The 19,039-nt window shown below is 42.5% G+C and overlaps 1 protein-coding gene across 1 annotated transcript in view; it reads left to right on the plus strand.

The window, feature by feature from the left end:
* Positions 1–19,039, plus strand: part of LOC115075360 (probable E3 ubiquitin-protein ligase HERC1) — an 85,576-nt gene that overhangs the window by 61,743 nt on the left and 4,794 nt on the right. Inside the window, exons 13-16 of the mRNA XM_029575673.1 lie at positions 3,364–3,440; positions 7,163–7,415; positions 9,724–9,876; positions 17,272–17,577. Coding sequence (XP_029431533.1) covers positions 3,364–3,440; positions 7,163–7,415; positions 9,724–9,876; positions 17,272–17,577 — 789 coding nt within the window. The remainder of the gene's footprint in view (positions 1–3,363; positions 3,441–7,162; positions 7,416–9,723; positions 9,877–17,271; positions 17,578–19,039) is intronic.

Below are 19,039 nucleotides of genomic sequence, written 5' to 3' on the forward strand. Positions count from 1 at the left end.
GGTGCAGGAAGCCGAGCGAGGCAGTGACGGTATATGCCCTCTTACCCTGACTGTGTTTAGCTGGGACAGACTGAGCTTAAAAAAAAACAAAACGGAGGAGAGGTTTTTTAAGTCTTCCTCCTTCCTCCGGTCTCTGTGCTCGGCATGCTGATTTGACATTCGTTCCCGGCCCCAAGGGAGTTTAAGGGACGTGGGCAGCCTGGCGGGTTGAGCAGCCTTTTTGGGCTAGGCCCTACTCTTAGGCTTTTCTCTGTGTGCTGCGGTAGAAATGCCATAGGCGAGGGCACATATGCGTCCTTTTCAGTGCTCCCTGCTGTCTCGTTGGAGCCCACAGTCTCAAGACTATTCTATTGGGCTCCACCTGCCAATGGAGGTCTACTCTCATCTATAGTGGTGGTTACAAGCGGATCTTCTGAAAAAGGAGGTTTTCCTAAAATCACTGAACTGGCTAGTACCCACGACAGATGCGAGCCTCCAGGGTTGGGGAGATCACCGTCAGGAACTGACAGTGCAAGGGCGCTGGAGTGCAGAAGAGTCTCTCTGGAACATCAAATGCCTGGAAGCCTGGGCGATCTGGTTGGTATGCTTACAGTTTGGCAACAGGTTGGAGGATTGAGTGGTCTGGATAACGTTGGACAATGCAATGACAGTGGTTTACATCAATCGTCAGGGGGGAACCAAAGGCCAGTGTCGCAGTAAATAGACCAACTTATGGAATGGGCGGAAGTGCATCTTCAGGAGATCTCAGCCTAGCACATTGCAGGAAAAGACAATGTAAGAGCAGACATTCTCAGCAGGCAGAGTCTGGACTCAGGAGAATGGGTATTGTCAGACAAGGCATTTCAGCTGATAGTGGATCACTGCGGCCTTCCATTTTTGGACCTGCTGGTGACTTCTCGCAATGTGAAAGTTCCTCAATTCTTCAGTCACAGGAGAGATCCGAAGTCATTGGGCATAGATACTCTCGTGCAGGTGCTGTATGCCTTTACCCTGTGGCCCATGTTGAGCAGAATAGTTCAGAGGGTTGAGAGTCACAGAGGGATGGTGCTTCTGGTACACTCCCTCCTCCGGTTTCTGGCGTACAGGGATCTATTACATAAGTTCTTCACGAAGATCCAACTCAATTTTGTCTTATGGTATGGCCATTGAGAGGGCTCACTTGCTGAAGCATGAATATTCTGCTGCGGTGATTACCACCTTGCTACGAGCAAGAAAGTTCTCCACTTCCTTAGTTTATATGCGGGTTTGGCGAGTCTTTGAGCTTGGTATGAAGATTATGGGTTGCTTCCTCGTTCAGTTAAAATCACGCTCATTTTGGAATTTTTGCAGGATAGATTGAATAAAAGGTTGACCCTTAATTCCTTAAAGGTACAGGTAGCGACTCTTGCCATAACACATTTTGATGAATGATCTTATAAGATTGTGTTGTCCCTGGTCCCTTTTCAATTTATGGATAAATTTAAATTATATAATTTAGAAAATAGTAGGTACAAAAAATCCAGATGATTTTATTTGATCATTTGGAACTGGAAATATAGGGGGTTTACTGAAGCTCTTTAAATTGGATTTTTAAATTGTAATTCCTGAGATTCTTAGACATGGGAGTAATTTTCATCTAAGAGTAGCATATATCACAGCAATTTTCAAAGGCCCATATATGTGCTTAAAGTACAATGAACGCTGGTATATAAAACCATTAAATAAATAAATAAACCCTATTGACAATTCAATAGCATATATCATAGCAATTTTCAAAAGCCTACTTAAACATGTAAAGTGCTTTATACATGTAAAACTGTTTCCCAGTTTTGCAAGGTCCTCTTGCAATTTCTCACAATCCTCTTTTGATTTAAAAAATTTGAATAATTTTGTTGCATTGGCAAATTTGATCTCCTCACGTGTTCCTATTTCTAGGTCATTTATAAATATATTAAAAAGCAGTCAGCCAGAACAGCTCCCTGGGGCATGCCACTATTCACCTTTCTCCCTTGGGCAAATTTACCATTTAGCCTTACTCTCTGTTTTCTATCTTTTAACCAGTTTACAATCCACAATAGAACATTGCCTTCTATCCCAAGACATTTTAATTTCCTAAGAAGTCTCTCATGAGGGGCTATGTCAAATGCTTTCTGGAAATCCAGGTGCACTATATCAACTGACTCACCTTTATCCACATGTTTATTTATTCCCTTAAAAACATATAGCAAATGCACCCCATACCCCATGCCCACAAACATCTCAGTGGTGGGACTGGACGATACATACTCCTCTAAACAAATAGGGCATTAATGTCCAGTATATGCCTACACATTGCACATTTTTGCTGCGTTAAAGTGTTGTTTACAGTTCTGAAAATGGGAAAATAATTTTATTTTGATTTCATATTTATGTTCCTTAGAGATGGTTAAAAGATTGTGATGTGATTGCAACTGGAAAACCTACCCATATAATACATAATTTCCTATCAGAGAAAGTTAAATGGATTGCAGCCCAAGATTGGATAGAAACGTATATGTCCTTATTTGTTGTATTTGTGGGGTCACGAAACGTATGGCGAACCCTCCACCCTCCTGCCCCCCCCCTAAGACTTACCAAAAGTCCCTGGTGGTCCAGCGGGGGGCCTGGCGTGATCTCCTGCACTAGGGCTGTCGGCTGCCGGCATTCAAAATGGCGCCGATAGCCTTTGCCCTCACTATGTCACAGGGGCTACCGGTGCCATTGGTCGGACCCTGTCACATGGTAGGAGCAATGGACGGCCGGTGCCATCTTGTGCTCTTACCATGTGACAGGGGCCGACCAATGGCACCGGTAGCCCCTGTGACATAGTGAGGGCAAAGGCTATCGGCGCCATTTTGAATACCGACAGCCCGAGTGCAGGAGATCGCGCCAGGACCCCCGCTGGACCACCAGGGACTTTTGGTAAGTCTTGGGGGGGGGTCAGCAGGGTGGGGGGTTGTAGTTAATTAAATTTAAAGGGTTGGGATGGGGTTTTTTTGGGAAACGAATACATACGTAACTAATGAACAGATCTGGGTCCCCCGAGAACGGATGCAACGGATTTGGCTCCCCACAAATACGAATACTGAATGGGACGAATCCGTCCCTGCTGCACATCCCTAAGAAATGGTCCAATATTGGGGACATCTTTTTATCCTGCTTTTGTCAAATCATTAGTATTTGATCTTAGTCCGGATAGGAAGCATGAAGAGTTTTAGGTCTGGATTCCTGCCCATCCTGTTGCTTTCTACAACCTACATGATTAGTTTTAGATGGTAACTGTTATTCTTAAACTCTGAAGTAGAAAAAAAATGCAGTACTTTGATATGCTTTGATGCACCTAATATTTTTTTAAAAACCTCTAAGGAACTTGAGACGGGAGTGGTAGACATGCTTATTCCTTCCCCAAATGCAACAGCTGAAGTGGGATACAACAGGGATAGGTAAGTGGATGTTTCAGTACAACTTGTAGAATGTTGTCGTATTTGTTTTATTTTATGGTGGTATTAAAATTTTATCTTTTATTTAGCATAATTCATTTATTGTATTGTATAACTTATTATTCCTTACCTTTGCCAGAAAGGGGAGATATACATTGAGTAAAATAAATTAGAATATTGTAGAATCTTGGGATTATTGGGAACTATATTATTTTCACTGTTACTGAAAACAGACCTCTATTGCTTTGTATTGGGATATAAAAATGTTCATGTTAAAAAAAAAAAAAAAAATGAATCTTCTGGCCAAAATAAGAGTAAATTGTTTTGAATTTATGTAACTGAGGCCAATTTTCAAAGAACTTTCTGCAGGTAAAAATGTTTTTCCTGCATAAATCGGCCATCTGAAGATTGCCTGCTGTACTTTTAGTTGCATTGAAAGGAGACCTTCCTGGGAGTATGATTAAAAGTATGCACATGGATGGCATTTTCTATGCCATGCACGGACTTTTTCAAGCAGAACTCTCCCCACAAAAAAAGCAGATGCAAGGGAGCAGGCATACTTTGTGCCCCGGCAAGTTTCAAAGAGAAAGTATGCACAGTTTGAAAATTGCCCCTTGGTGTGTTACAGTTGCTGGCAAAGAGCTGGATAGTTATTCATGTATTACACCACTTTTCTGTGTAGAATTGTTTGTTGGCCATTCATTGCCCCTTATCGGAGTAACTCCTATTGCCAGGTGAAAGGATGTTTTGTTTCTCCTACACTGTAGTGAAATTGATGATCACCAAAACTAGAACTATGATGAACAAAAGCATCCCTAAAAATGCCCTTTCCATATTCTGTACTTTAAATGCATTTCTTATAAAGTAGTTCATCGTAGCAGAAATATTTTGTTTTGAAAGACAGCTATTGCATGGAATAAGTAACATCGATTGTGCAAAAATTGTTGAAAATATATCAGTAAAGGGGGAAAAGCTGCAATCTAATCTGGAACTTCGAGTGAATATGGTATAATGGAAATACTAAAAGAATACTTGTATGGCAAATGTATTAAGAGCCATCCATTAAAAAATGCCAGTGAAGCTAATGGACCAAAGATTTATATTGCACTTAAAGAATACTAAAATCAGAATAAAGTAGCAAATTTTATTAAATTGTATTACATATCTACATTGGGATTGAGTCAATGGTATACAGTATTTATAAATGGGATTTTTAAGAAAAAAGATTCTTAGTGTGGTTTTTTTCACTGCCTTTTGGCCTTGCTTGGTCTAATTAGAGAGCAGCTCACAGGAAGCTGCACTGTTAAAGAGGTACGACTCGGTGAGTTAGCTCATCAAAGTTCTTTCTATTATTAAACATTTATTTTCTCCCATGGAGTTTTACAACTGCAGCATGGCTACACATTCACAGCAGAGTACTCTAATAAAAACAGATATCTTTATTTATTTTATTTCTATACTGGTATTCTGGAACAATCATACCGGTTTACAATTTTTAAACAATATTAACATAAAAACAAATTTAAAATTATAAATAAACAAGGTTAATAAGATAAAAATAAACAATACAAAAAATAAAACAGAAAAATTCACATCAATAATAAAAAAAGGTGACCAAATGCCTCTACTGACATTCCCATATTGTACTGTTTTAAAAAAATGCCAGACTCCAAAAACCTGCTTGAACAAATAGGTTTTTACTTTCTTTTTAAAATTCTGAAAATTTAGTTCCAATCTCACCTCAGTTGGGAGGGCATTCCAAACCAGTGGGTCAGCCAGAGATAGCGCTCTCTCTCGTACTTTATTTAAATGGGATAACTTAGGAGATTGAATTAGAAGTTGACCCTTATTACTTGATCTTAAATTACGTTGAGACGTATGTAGATGGAGAGAGGCATTTAGCCACTAATTTTTTTCATTGTGAATAGATTTATGAATTAAGCATATCACTTTATATTGAATTCTAAACATGACCGGTAACCAATGTAAATCCATTAAAGTCGGCTTCATATGGTCATACTTTCTTGATCATGTCAAAATCCTTGCTTCCGCATTCTGGAGTAACTGTAAGGACGAATTGTGTTTTGTGGTAGACCCAGGAGTAAAGCGTTGCAATAGTCTATTTTTGAAAAGAGTAGAGACTGTAATACTGTTCTAAAATCCTGTAAATATAAAAATGGTTTTAACTCTTTTAAAACTTGCAATTTATAAAAACCATCCTTAACAATTTTACCCACTGTACTTTTCATTGTAAATTCACTGTCTAACATTACTCCAAGATTTCTAACCTCCTTAGCTAGTCTAAAATCTGGTTGGTCTATGTTTAAAATATACTCTTTACCCTTATCCAATTTGTTACAAATAAACAAAATCTCAGGGGTTTTTTTCGTGTAATACAAATTTCATGTGAGAAAGGAGCTTGCTAATAGTAGAAAGGTAAATTACCAAGGATTTTAATGAATGTTCGATCAAGGTTTTGAAAGACCCAGACCAGCTAGGAGTTTGCAGAGCGGTAACATGTATATATTAAATAATGTCGCCAACAGAGAAGATCCCTGTGGAACTCCCGAAGTTAAACTAAATATCTCAGACTCAGAGAGTCCTATTTTAACTCTGAATAAACGGTTTTGAAGGAAAGACTCAAACCACTGAATACCTTTTTCTGTCACACCAATTTCTATGAGTCTTTGGAGTAAAATAGAATGATCAATAGTGTTGAATGCTGCAGTAATATCTAACATCACTAACAAGTAGGATTGTCCATTGTCTGATAACGACAATAATATGTTTCAGTGTTAAAAAAAACAACAAAAAAAAAAAACTTTTGGAATCTGAATTGGGCAGGGTAAAATACCTGGTTCTCTTCTACTCTGTCAGTTATTTTTGAATCACCTTTTCAATTACTTTGGCTATAAACAGAAGACTGGAGACTGGTCTAAAGTTGTTAAAACAAGAGGGATCAAGGTTAGTCTTTTTTAAGATAACCTCAAATGTGCAGTCATTAAGCCTATCTTGAACTTTAAGGTGACTAAGTTGTATCTCATGCTGTGTAGGGATGTGCACACGGAATTATTTTTGTTTCATTTTTGTATTGTTTGGGGGGAGGGGTATTCCATTTCGTTTTCCAGGAGAGGGAGAGGAGGAATGTTTTGTGTTAATTTTTTAGTTATCTGGCAGCCAGGTGTCCCTCCACCCCTGCCACACCCCCATTACATCTTACCCAGGCCCTGGGATCCAAAGCGGGCATGAGCAATCCCAAGGCGCTCTGCCTCACCAGTGCTGGTACTATAAATTGGTGCTGTCTGATCTCAGGCTGGCGCCATTTTGGAGTGCAGGCCTTATCCCAAAATGGTGCTGGACTCAAGTCAGCTGGTACCATTTTGGGTACGACACTGGTGAAGCAGAAGTGACTGAGGATTACTCCTACCCCATTTGGAGCCCTGGGCTTGGGTAAGATGGAGGAGAGGACATGCAAAGGATGGAGCCCAAGTTGGGGGAGGACATATTTAATGGGGGGGGGAGAGAACTGCCTGTAAACAAAACAGAAAAATAAACAAACTTTTGTTTTATTTCTATACAGTTCTTGCCGTGTTTTATTTTAATTAGAACATCTATCTGTTTATCTGGGGAATTACCAATCATTGTCTGTACAAGCATTCACAGTTGAAGTATTTTTCAAAGCAATGAGCAATATCTAAAAAAAACGTGTTGTTTTTTTTCTTCAGATTCCTTTTCAATCCTTCTGCATTCTTGGAGGACCATCTCATGCAGTTTAAGTTCCTAGGCATTCTGATGGGTGTGGCTATACGTACCAAGAAACCTTTGGATCTACACTTGGCCCCAATGGTCTGGAAACAACTGTGTTGCATCCCACTCACTTTGGAGGACCTAGAGGAGGTGGATCTGCTCTACGTACAGACGCTCAACAGCATTCTTCACATTGAAGACAGTGGGATTACAGAAGAGAATTTTCATGAGGTAGGAAAATATAAAATCTTCACTGGCTGCCTATAAAATTTAGGATACAATTTAAATCCCTCATGATGATTCACAAGGCTCTTCACAACATCTCCCCCCTCAACCTATCCTTCCAACTACAGCAACACATCTCCAATAGACCAATCAGAAGTGCATACCAAAACATGCTTCACACCCAGCCAACAAAAACCTCATTGAGGAAACGAGCTCTGTCCACTGCAGGTCCCCATCTTTGGAACCTGCTCCCACCGGACCTCTGCCAAGAACCATGCTTTCCGACATTCAAAAAGAAGCTAAAGACTTGGCTATTCACTCAAGCTTTCCCTGAGAGCTAAAATCTGGTGAAGCGACAGACGATATACCTACCTCTGTACATATGTTCCTGATTTATGGTTCCCAGTTACATTTAATTGAGTTTATGAAAGTTCTCTTTAATAGTTTTCCTGTATACTTGTGTTAATGTATTCTGCCTTGAGGCGACTGTTTTAATGTATTTCCGCCCTGGAGGCGACTGTTCAGTTCCTTGTAAACCGGTGCGATGTGTATTCTTTACAGGAACATCGGTATATAAAAATTAAAAATAAATAAATAAATCAGAGGTATTTACTGTAGTCGTTCCTGTGCCCTGGCTAGGTTTGAGATTGAGAGTAAATAAAATATGCAGCAAACCTAATTCTTAGACCTGTTGCATTTTAGCTGTATCTGACATTGTCATTGCGTGTGGCCCTTTTGGATGGGAAGTGAATACACCTGCTGTAAATATTTTGTTCACAATTTTATTTAATATAAATATAAATGTTTCCACTATAAGCAATAGTACTAAATAGTTCCTTCAAAATACTCAACAGTTTCACTCTTTTAGTCTTTATTTGGTTCTCCTATGTTTGTCTAAAATTGTATTTCATATATAAGTTCATTTTGTGCAAGCCTGATTGATTATTTTAGACCCTTTTATACAGTAGTAATCTGCCAGTGATTATGTAGTTTGGGGTGACCAACTCCAGTCCTGGAGCGCCACAGACAGGCCAGTTTTTCAGGATATCCACAATGAATATGCATGAGAGAGGTTCCCATGCATGCTGATCTTTCTAATGTATATTCATTGTGGCTATTGTAGAAACCTGTTTGTGGCTCTCGAGGACTAGAGTTGGCCACCTCGGATATAGTTTATAAAAGTTTCCATCTACTCAACTCTTCCTTGCACTTTCCTTATTGTCTATAAAACCAGAGAATGAACATATGTAAAAATCAAATTAGTGAGTTTGGATAAGGCACAGGAAGAGAGGATTCTGAACAACAAAACAGTAAAGCAGAAATATTTTTAAGAGAGCAGGTTTTGGAAAAGAAGACTTTAATCCTCTTGGGGTGAAAGTTTTGAAAGTTTCCAGATTTCACTGGGCACAGACTAACAATACTACAAAAGTGAGTCTAGCTGTACATTCAAGTTTATTTTGATTTTTGGTACTGCAGTATTTTTAGATTTGAGAAATATGACTGTGGTAGATTTTTTTATGTATTTGTAGACACAGTAAACGTGGCATTATGTATTGTGCATTTACAGTATGTACCAATAGCTTTATTTAAAATGTAATCAATTATCATGCTTTGAAAAATTAGGTGTTAGTGTTCTTGTGGCTTCTGGCAGTGCTCTGTGAAGGAGAAGCCTCATGTACACATCTTATCCTGTCATAGACAGTGAATGATCACACTTTCTTTATAAAAGTTCCTGATTCTCTTTGGAATATATTAGTTTTTATTTATATAGTGCCATTAGTGTATATGATGCTACCCTAGGAAATTCATGCAGCCAGTGTCCCTTTCCAAAAGAGCGTACAATCAAAGTTTGGGAAAAGAGAAATAATATTTTAAGGTCAAACAGGAAGTGGTAAATAGGGGAAAGTCAACTATAGTGTTTCCAGGCTCACAGCTGTGCATTCCAAGCACATTACTAAAGTATCATCCAATTACTAGACATGGCATTTTAATTGAACCGTGTAATGGGTGAACCTGCAGTATTGGAGGAGATGGTCAGTTTTATATTTGGGGGTAAATGTGGCAAGAGGAAGATTTTATCTGGTGCCTTAGAATCATGAAATGTGGGTACTTAAAACTATTAATTAAAGTTCTAGCACTTCAGTTCTAATCAGATGCTATTTTTGTAAGAGAGTACTTGAATGTAATCCACTTTGAAGTGCCTGAAAAGCAGAATATAAACCAAATAATAAAATTAAGATAATTGGGCAATGCACTATTCTTGTAATCTATAACTTTACCAAAAGTTAATTTCGTGTCACTGTCTTTTCTTCAGATGATCCCAATTGATTCATTTGTTGGTCAAAGTGCTGATGGTAAAATGGTTCCCATAATTCCTGGTGGGAACAGTATCCCACTTACCTTTTCAAACAGGAAAGAATATGTGGAAAGGGCCATTGAATACAGACTTCATGAAATGGATCGGCAGGTGAGAAATGAATTGCCTACTTCCATTTGTTCAGCTGTATTGTTTCTTGTTACATATATCATTGCCCCAATTCATTAAGCCACAGCAAAAAATGAAAATTGCTCTATAATTTGGTTTGTCTGAATATTTGTGTTAATAACAAAATGTTCCTGGTGTTTTATGACTTAGGCTAGCTTAAATTACAAAGGATCTTTTGGTTTTCAATAGCTCTTAAACTGTCCTAACTAAACAAAAAGCTGAGAAGTGGTGAAAATGTGAAAGAAAAGGGGTGGCCAACAGAAGAAAGCAGTATTTATCCCAGGACAAGCAGGATGCTAGTCCTCACATATGGGTGACATCAGTAATGGAGCCCTATGTACGGAAAACTTCTGTAAAAGTTTCTATGAAACTTTTGACTGGCACCAGAGTGCCTACTGAGCATGCCCAGCATGCCATGATATTCCCTGCCACAGGGGTCTCCCTTTAGTCTTCTTTTTTCCGCGAAGCAGTTAGCCTCGCGGTTATCAGGAGTCCTGTGGGATTCTCCACATATTTTTCCTTACGGAAAGCTTCAAAAACTTCAACCGCAAAGGGTCTCCCTTAGTTTAGTCATTGCGGTGAGTTTTTACCGTTCTCGCGATTCCGTTCCGTTTTTTGATTAAAAACAATTTTACCTGAGTCCTAGGCCGTCGACGGCTGTCCGGCCACAAAATGGCTACAGGTTTTAAAAAATGTCCGAAATGTGCGAGAAATATGTCTATCACAGACCCTCACCAAGACTGTGTACTTTGCCTTGGTGAAGGTCATGATGTAAAAAATTGTCCCTTATGCGCTACGATGACCTCGAAAGGTCGACGTCTACGGATGGACAAAATGGAGCAACTATTCAAGATACAGCTGATTACTGCTCCGTCTACTTCCACACAATCGTCTCCGGCTGGGTCGATTAGGAAAGTAGTATTGAAGAAACGTCACTCAGGTGAGTCGGGAGACGCTCCCTTTTCCTCCCCCTCTCCATCGTCCAGAGCGTCCACATCGAGCAGCGAAAAAGGGCGCGAAAAAGATAAACATCGCCATCGGCATCGCAGGCCGCACACAGCAACCACCGCTTCGATACCCGGCGAGCCATCGGCGGAGGACGGGACACCGATTAAGAAAGCCCGGCTCCAAAGTAAGGCTTCTGAGCCACCAGCAGGCCAACCCTCGCCGATTCCGGCGGAAGGAATCGTACCTCCTCAGGGCTCTGAGGTTGTACTGCTATCGCCGCCACCGCCTCCCCCCATGGGTGCTCTGTTCACATCATCCATGCGGGCGGAACTTGACAGTTACATACGTCAAGCGGTTAAGGATGCCTTTATCGAGGCGATGCCACGGCCTGCCACTCCGGTTCTGCCATCGACACCGGTCATAGGAGGATCTCCGGTCCCATCACCGATTCCTTCACGACCGATGCCAAGGAAATCACCGCTCTCCTCGATGGCACCGATTCCATCACCGGTTCTACCTAGGCCGCAATCACCGGTTCCAGCACTACCGATTCCCCAGTTACCATCGATTCCACCACGGCCATCGACCCCGATGGCACCGTCGATGCCTTCTCAAGAATCCATTTTTCAACCATTAATGGACAAGCTGGACTCACTGATCCATTGCTTCTCATCTTTACCACAACCTATAGATGTAGATGAGAATCAAGAGCCATTACCAGGTCCCTCGGGTGTCACGCCACCCCTTAGACCTCAGACTCCACTATCCGAAATGCCAGCTAAGCCTACTAGGCCGTTGGAGCACCCTCTGGATGATAGTGACCAAGAATTCTCCTCGGATGAAGACCTCCTTTCTGAGCCTTCTCCGCCAGAAGATAGAAGAAAGTCACCACCGGAGGATCTGTCTTTCTCCAACTTTATTAAAGAAATGTCTCAAACAATTCCTTTCTCTCTCATTTCTGAAGTAGACAGCAGGCAAAAAACCTTGGAGGTGCTTCAATTCGTGGATCCTCCCAAGGAAATTCTTGCTATTCCTGTTCATGAAGTATTACAAGAACTTATGTACAGGATATGGGAACACCCTGGTTCGGTGGCAGCTGTTAATAAGCGGGCGGATGCCACTTATCTAGTACAACCCATCCCAGGGTTCCAAAAAACTCAACTACCACACCAATCAGTGGTGGTTGAGTCGGCTCAAAAGAAAGCCAAAAGATTAAAGCAACACGCCTCCATACCTCCTGGAAAGGATAATAGGTTCTTGGACAATCTTGGCCGGAAGATCTTCCAAGCTGCTATGCTGGTATCTAGGATAAATTCATACCAGCTTTTCATGAATCAATACCAGCGTGACCTATGGAAACAAGTTGAATCCCTGTCTCATCAGTTACCTGACCATCTTCAGGAAGGATTTCAAAACCTCGTACATAAAGGCCTAGAGGCAGGAAAACACGAGGTTCGAGCCACGTATGATTCATTTGAAACAGCATCCAGATTGTCTGCATCCGGAATAACAGCTAGAAGATGGGCCTGGCTCAAATCTTCAGAGCTGAGACCAGAGGTACAGGAGCGCTTGGCGGACCTGCCTTGCTTAGGAGAGAACCTCTTTGGCGATAAGGTCAAGGAGGCGGTGGCCACCATCAAAGACCACACAGAAACCCTCAAACAGCTTTCTCAGCTGCCACAAGAGGTACATCAACCTTCAAGGAGGCCTCCAAGAAGGGAACAAAGAAAGCCATATTACCGCCCTAGGCGGTATTATCCACCAGTAGCCAGGCCCAGACAACAAAGACCTGCTCAACGGTCTCAGCCTCGCCAAAGACCTGCTAGGCCTCAACAACCTCCGCCTGCGGCGTCCACTTCCGGTTTTTGAAGTACAACCAGAGGGCATGGGTCATTCCCAAAATCCTTATCCACAAGTACCTGTCGGAGGCCGAGTTGCTCACCATTTTCAAACTTGGACCTCCATCACTACAGACCAATGGGTACTCTCAATCATATCTCAAGGGTACCACTTGGACTTCCTCACTGTGCCAAGACACAATCCCCCTATTCCGTCTTGGACAGTGTCTCATCATTACACAATCCTGCAAGCAGAATTATCCACCCTCCTGACTGCCAGGGCCATCGAAAGAGTTCCCAGGCCTCAGTGGGGCAGAGGATTCTACTCCCGATATTTCCTCATTCCAAAGAAAACCGGGGGTCTACGTCCTATCCTGGACCTCAGAAATCTCAACAAATTTTTAAAGAAGGAAAAATTCAGGATGGTGTCCTTAGGCACCATGCTACCTCTTCTTCAAAAAGGAGATTGGCTCTGCTCTCTGGATCTTCAAGACGCTTACGCTCACATTCCCATTTTTCCACCTCATCGACAGTACCTGCGATTTCTGGTACAAGGTCAACACTTCCAATACAGGGTGCTACCATTCAGCCTTGCATCAGCACCTCGAGTATTCACAAAATGTCTAGCAGTAGCGGTGGCACATCTTCACAAGCAACAAGTGCATGTGTTCCCCTACTTGGACGATTGGCTCATCAAAAGTCATACACAGAGCGGAGCTGTCACTTCTCTCCATCTCACAATAAGATTGCTTCACTCCTTGGGATTTCTCATCAATTACGACAAATCCCATCTCACACCATCTCACCAGTTGCAGTTCATAGGTGCAGATCTCAACACCATCACAGCAAAGGCCTTTCTTCCGAAAGACCGGGCTCAATCGCTCGTTCTCCTAGTACATTCTATTCGCAATCAACATACAGTCACAGCTCATCAGTGCCTCATCCTACTCGGACACATGGCCTCAACAGTTCACGTCACTCCCATGGCCAGACTGACCATGCGACTAATGCAATGGACACTGAAATCTCAATGGATTCAAGCCATTCAGCCACTGTCCACTCACATCCAGATAACGCCAGAGCTGAAGTCTTCCCTTCTCTGGTGGACATCACCAATCAACTTGCTCAAAGGCCTACCTTTCCAGCAACCAGTTCCACAAGTGACTTTAACTACAGATGCGTCCACCTTGGGATGGGGAGCGCACATTGCTCATCTGAAAACACAGGGCAAGTGGACAAATCAAGAAGCCTCCTTTCAGATAAATTTTCTGGAGCTTTGAGCTATACGCTATGCTCTATATGCATTCAAGGACTGCCTTTCACACAAGACTGTTCTGATCCAAACGGACAACACAGTAGCCATGTGGTACATCAACAAGCAGGGTGGTACGGGCTCGTACCTCCTTTGTCAGGAAGCAGCTCAAATATGGGACTGGGCCCTAGCACACTCAATTCTACTACGGGCCACCTACCTAGCAGGCATCCACAACACAGTAGCGGATCGCCTCAGCCGTCACTTCCAACCACACGAGTGGTCCCTCGATCCAGCGATAGCAACCAAAATATTTCAACGCTGGGGTCAACCAACCATAGATCTCTTTGCGTCACATCTGAACTACAAAGTGAACAATTACTGCTCTCTCCTCTTCCAGCAGAACAGCTTACCAAAGGACGCGTTTGCCCGCCATTGGAACTCAGGCCTGTTATACGCGTATCCACCAATACCGCTCATAACCAAAACGCTAGTGAAGCTACAACAGGACAAGGGGTCCATGATACTCATAGCCCCATATTGGCCTCGACAAGTATGGTTCCCCACACTGCTAGATCTCTCAGTCAGGGATCCAATTCGCCTGGGAGTAGCTCCCACTCTCATAACTCAGGAACAGGGACAGTTGCGCCATCCCAACCTCCAATCCCTGTCCCTGACAGCATGGATGTTGAAAGCTTGATCTTGCAACCATTCAACCTTTCAACCAATATATCTCAGGTACTCATAGCTGCACGTAAACCGTCCACTAGAAAAAATTATTCATACAAATGGAAAAGGTTTACTTTATGGTGCACTCAGAAAGGTTTAGATCCTTTCACTTGCCCCACTACCTTGCTACTAGATTACCTTTACCATCTCTCAGACTCTGGTCTTAAGACGTCATCTGTAAGGGTACACTTAAGTGCAATCTCAGCTTATCATAACAAGCTAGGAGATGCGCCTCTCTCCACACAGCCTCTCGTCAGTAAATTCATGAGAGGCCTAACTCACATTAAACCTCCAGTTCATTCCCCAAGCATACTATGGGACCTGAACGTAGTTTTAACCAAGCTTATGCGTTCTCCATTTGAACCCATAAATACCTGTGACCTTAAATTCCTTACTTGGAAAACGGTATTTCTCATAGCCATTACATCAGCTAGAAGGGTCAGTGAACTACAAGCACTAGTAACTTACGAACCCTTCACGAAGTTCCTTCATGACAGAGTAGTCCTCCGTACACATCCAAAATTCCTTCCTAAGGTTGTCATGGAATTTCATTTGAACCAAACCATAGTTTTACCTACATTCTTTCCTAGGCCTCACTCTCACCAGGGAGAGAGAGCCTTACACACTTTGGACTGTAAACGTGCGTTATCTTTCTATTTAAACCGCACTGCAGCCCAAAGAAAATCAAATCAACTGTTTGTGTCCTATGATCCAAACAAACCAGGTAAGGCAGTGGGTAAGCATACTCTGTCAAACTGGCTAGCAGATTGCATACAATTTTGTTATGAAAAAGCAGGCCTTACTCTCCAAGGGCGAGTAAAAGCACATTCAGTCAGAGCAATGTCAACTTCAGTAGCACACCTTCGCTCTGTACCTATTCTGGACATTTGTAAAGCAGCAACATGGAGTTCTCTTCACACCTTTGCAGCTCACTACTGTCTAGACAAGGAGGGAAGACAAGATTCAGCATATGGACAATCCGTCTTAAAGAACTTGTTTCCAGTTTAATCCCAACTCCTCCTACATCCAACCTGCTGTGATTTCGACTGATTCATTTCAATAACAATACCTTACGGTCATTTCAGCACAAAATGAATCAGCCTCTAGCTTGCTAATCACCCATATGTGAGGACTAGCATCCTGCTTGTCCTGGGATAAAGCAAAATTGCTTACCTTGTAATAGGTGTTATCCCAGGACAGCAGGATGTAGTCCTCACGAAACCCACCCGCCACCCCGCGGAGTTGGGTCCGATACGTTTTATTATTTTATTTTTGGCTAACGCTATTTGCTACATACAAAGACTAAAGGGAGACCCCTGTGGCAGGGAATATCATGGCATGCTGGGCATGCTCAGTAGGCACTCTGGTGCCAGTCAAAAGTTTCATAGAAACTTTTACAGAAGTTTTCCGTACATAGGGCTCCATTACTGATGTCACCCATATGTGAGGACTACATCCTGCTGTCCTGGGATAACACCTATTACAAGGTAAGCAATTTTGCTTTATTGACAGTCTTCTAGGTTTTTAGACATCGCAACTTTTTTTTTTTTTTACGGACATGGCCTCCTGGTTGAGATTTGAAAGTTTGGCATTGGAATTCATGGTCATTCTTATGGACATTTATTTTGACCATTAGTTTTTCTACTCTCTCATGTGCGATAGACAAGTGCTGTCCCTCTCACCAAGAGGTAGATTTTAAAAACCTTGTGCGCAAAAACGGCGACATGCGCGTGTAAGTGGGCCGCACAGGAGCTACACGAATTGTAAATAGCCAGGAAGGGCGCGTGTACATTAATGTGTGTGCACCCAGAAAAATTAGGCGGAAAAGGGGCAGGGCATGGGCGTTCCAGAGGCGGGGCCAGCACTGATGCCCGTAACCCCTAATTTTCCTCAGCCAGCGCACATATGTTATGCATGTAACTTTGCTACAGCTCCTCAGTAGGCATGAGAGTCCGGTGAACATCGGGAGGGGGGGGAGAGAAAGAGACAGATTTATAAGGCTTAGCCTGACACTGAATATATGGCCCAATGTAAGTGGGCATTTTGAATTGGGGTGAGTTTTCGGGAGGTGGGATGGGGTTGGGGAGGATGTTGTTGTTACAGACACATTCAGAAGTATTCATTGTAAAATTGACATCATTAAAGAATTTTAGGCCTTATAAGCAATGAAAATTCTAACAAGGATTGATTTGTACACTGCAGTCTCTGCTATCTGCATTGTACAAACTTAACTCCTTTTCATTGCAAGGTCTAAAATTCTTTAATGGGGCCAGGGGTATTGATTATAATCCTATAGGAACCCAGATTATGATATCAGATAAGACTGCAAGGCCTGGCCAATTTGTTCTTTTTCACTTCTCAGATCTCCAGCTTTACCTGTGCCTTCCCTATGGCTAAGGATCCTGTTTTCTTTAAGTGTGGTTCTGTTTTGCCCCAGTGTCTCTGTTGGGAGGCTGGTCTATTAGTATATCCACCACCTTTTCTGTAAAGAAGTACTATTTTGTCATTCCTGGATCTGCTGCTGCCATCCTCATGTCCTGATCCCTTGCAATAGAAGTGTTTTGTATGAGTAATTGTGCTATTGATGAAGTATCTTATTTGCATCTGTAGGTAGCTTCTGTGCGCGAAGGAATGTCTTGGATTGTCCCAGTACCTCTGTTGTCCCTCCTTACCGCTAAGCAGTTGGAGCAGATGGTATGTGGCATGCCCGAGATCTCCGTCGACGTCCTGAAGAAAGTTGTGCGCTATCGAGAAGTGGATGAACAGCACCAGTTAGTGCAATGGTTCTGGCAAACCCTTGAAGAATTTTCCAATGAAGAGAGGGTCCTTTTCATGAGATTTGTGTCCGGCCGATCTCGACTGCCAGCCAACACTGCTGACATTTCTCAGCGATTCCAAATAATGAAAGTTGATAGGGTAAGTTGTTGTGGCCGTGTTTTGTTTTGTTTTTAATATTTTTTTTAAAGATCCCTATTGTTTCTTCTGGTGGTGATCATGGCAGGCAATTTAAGATACCTAAGAACTGGAAACTTTCTGTTTGAAGCCAAAGAGAAAGATGCAGCAAGTGGTTTCCCTAACTTCTCTCAGCAGTTCCAAGTATATCGCCTCTTCAAGCACAACTCAGTGCTACCAAAGAGGAGGCTTTGAATGCTTTTTTTTTTTTTTTATCTTTCCACTGCTGACAAACCATAGCAAATGAATTAGATATGCAGTCTCCAAGATAAATTGTATTAATGCTTAGAGGCACTTGTTCTGTACTAATAGGGCTCAAGATGTAACCTGCATGTGAATTTTATTCACAAAAACATGGTGGATGCATAAGTTGTTTCCAACAGGCCGATACAGTAAAGTTCGCAGGAGAGTGGTCGAGCACCCTGGCCAGTGTCCTGTGTGCGCGATACAGTAAAACAAAATATTTAAATTAGGGCCCACGGTAAAAAGAGGCGCTAGGGACACTAGCGCATCCCTAGCGCCTCTTTTTGGACAGGAGCGGCGGCTGTCAGCGTGTTTGACAGCCAACGCTCAATTTTGCCGACGTCTGTTCTCGAGCCCGCTGACAGCCAAGGGTTCGGAAACCGGATGCTGGCAAAATTGAGAGTCCCGTTTTCAACCTGTGAGCCGCGGGCTGATTTTACATTTTTTTTAATTTTTAACTTTTTTTTTTTTTAACTTTTGGGACCTCAGACTTCATATCGCCATGATATTAAGTCAGAGGGTGCACAGAAAAGCAGTTTTTACTGCTTTTCTGTGCACTTCCCCGGCGCCGGCAGAAATTAACGCCTACCTTTTGGGTAGGCACTAATTTCTTAAAGTAAAATGTGCGGCTTGGCTGCACATTTTACTTACTGTATCACGCAGGCACTGTTAGTTTCGGGGGGGGGGGGGGGAGTGGGTTGGACGTGCGTTTTCGACACGCTATTACCCCTCACTGAATAAGGAGTAAAGCTAGCGCGTCCAAACGCGGGTTAACTGTTTTGGCTGTACTGTTTTGGCCTGAATTAAGGGAAGGTGTGTCCCTAAGCAGCAATTTGGAAGATTAAGTAAAATCTTATTGTAAGTAGTGGGAGAACAAGAGGAGAAACAGCAAGCCACATTGCTGTTCAGGCTGTTTGGAGACCGCAAGAACACATCCCCTTTGACGTCTCCATCCTGTGCTGGCTGCCATGTTAATTCTGGGCTTTGGTGGCATGGATTTGGGGAGAGCAAGAGGAGAAGCAGCAAGCCCCGTTATCAGCTGTTCGGGCTGCTTGGAGACCATGCCGGCTGCCTTATAAATTCTGGGCTCGGCCGGCATGCCCCTAGAGAATTTTTTTTACTGCAATCTTCCTCTTCCTAGCTGCTGCCTTCCTTTGCAATGGGTAAGAAGAGAGAGGGAATA

Source organism: Rhinatrema bivittatum, chromosome 13 (genome assembly GCF_901001135.1).
Source record: "Rhinatrema bivittatum chromosome 13, aRhiBiv1.1, whole genome shotgun sequence".
NCBI lineage: Eukaryota > Metazoa > Chordata > Amphibia > Gymnophiona > Rhinatrematidae > Rhinatrema > Rhinatrema bivittatum.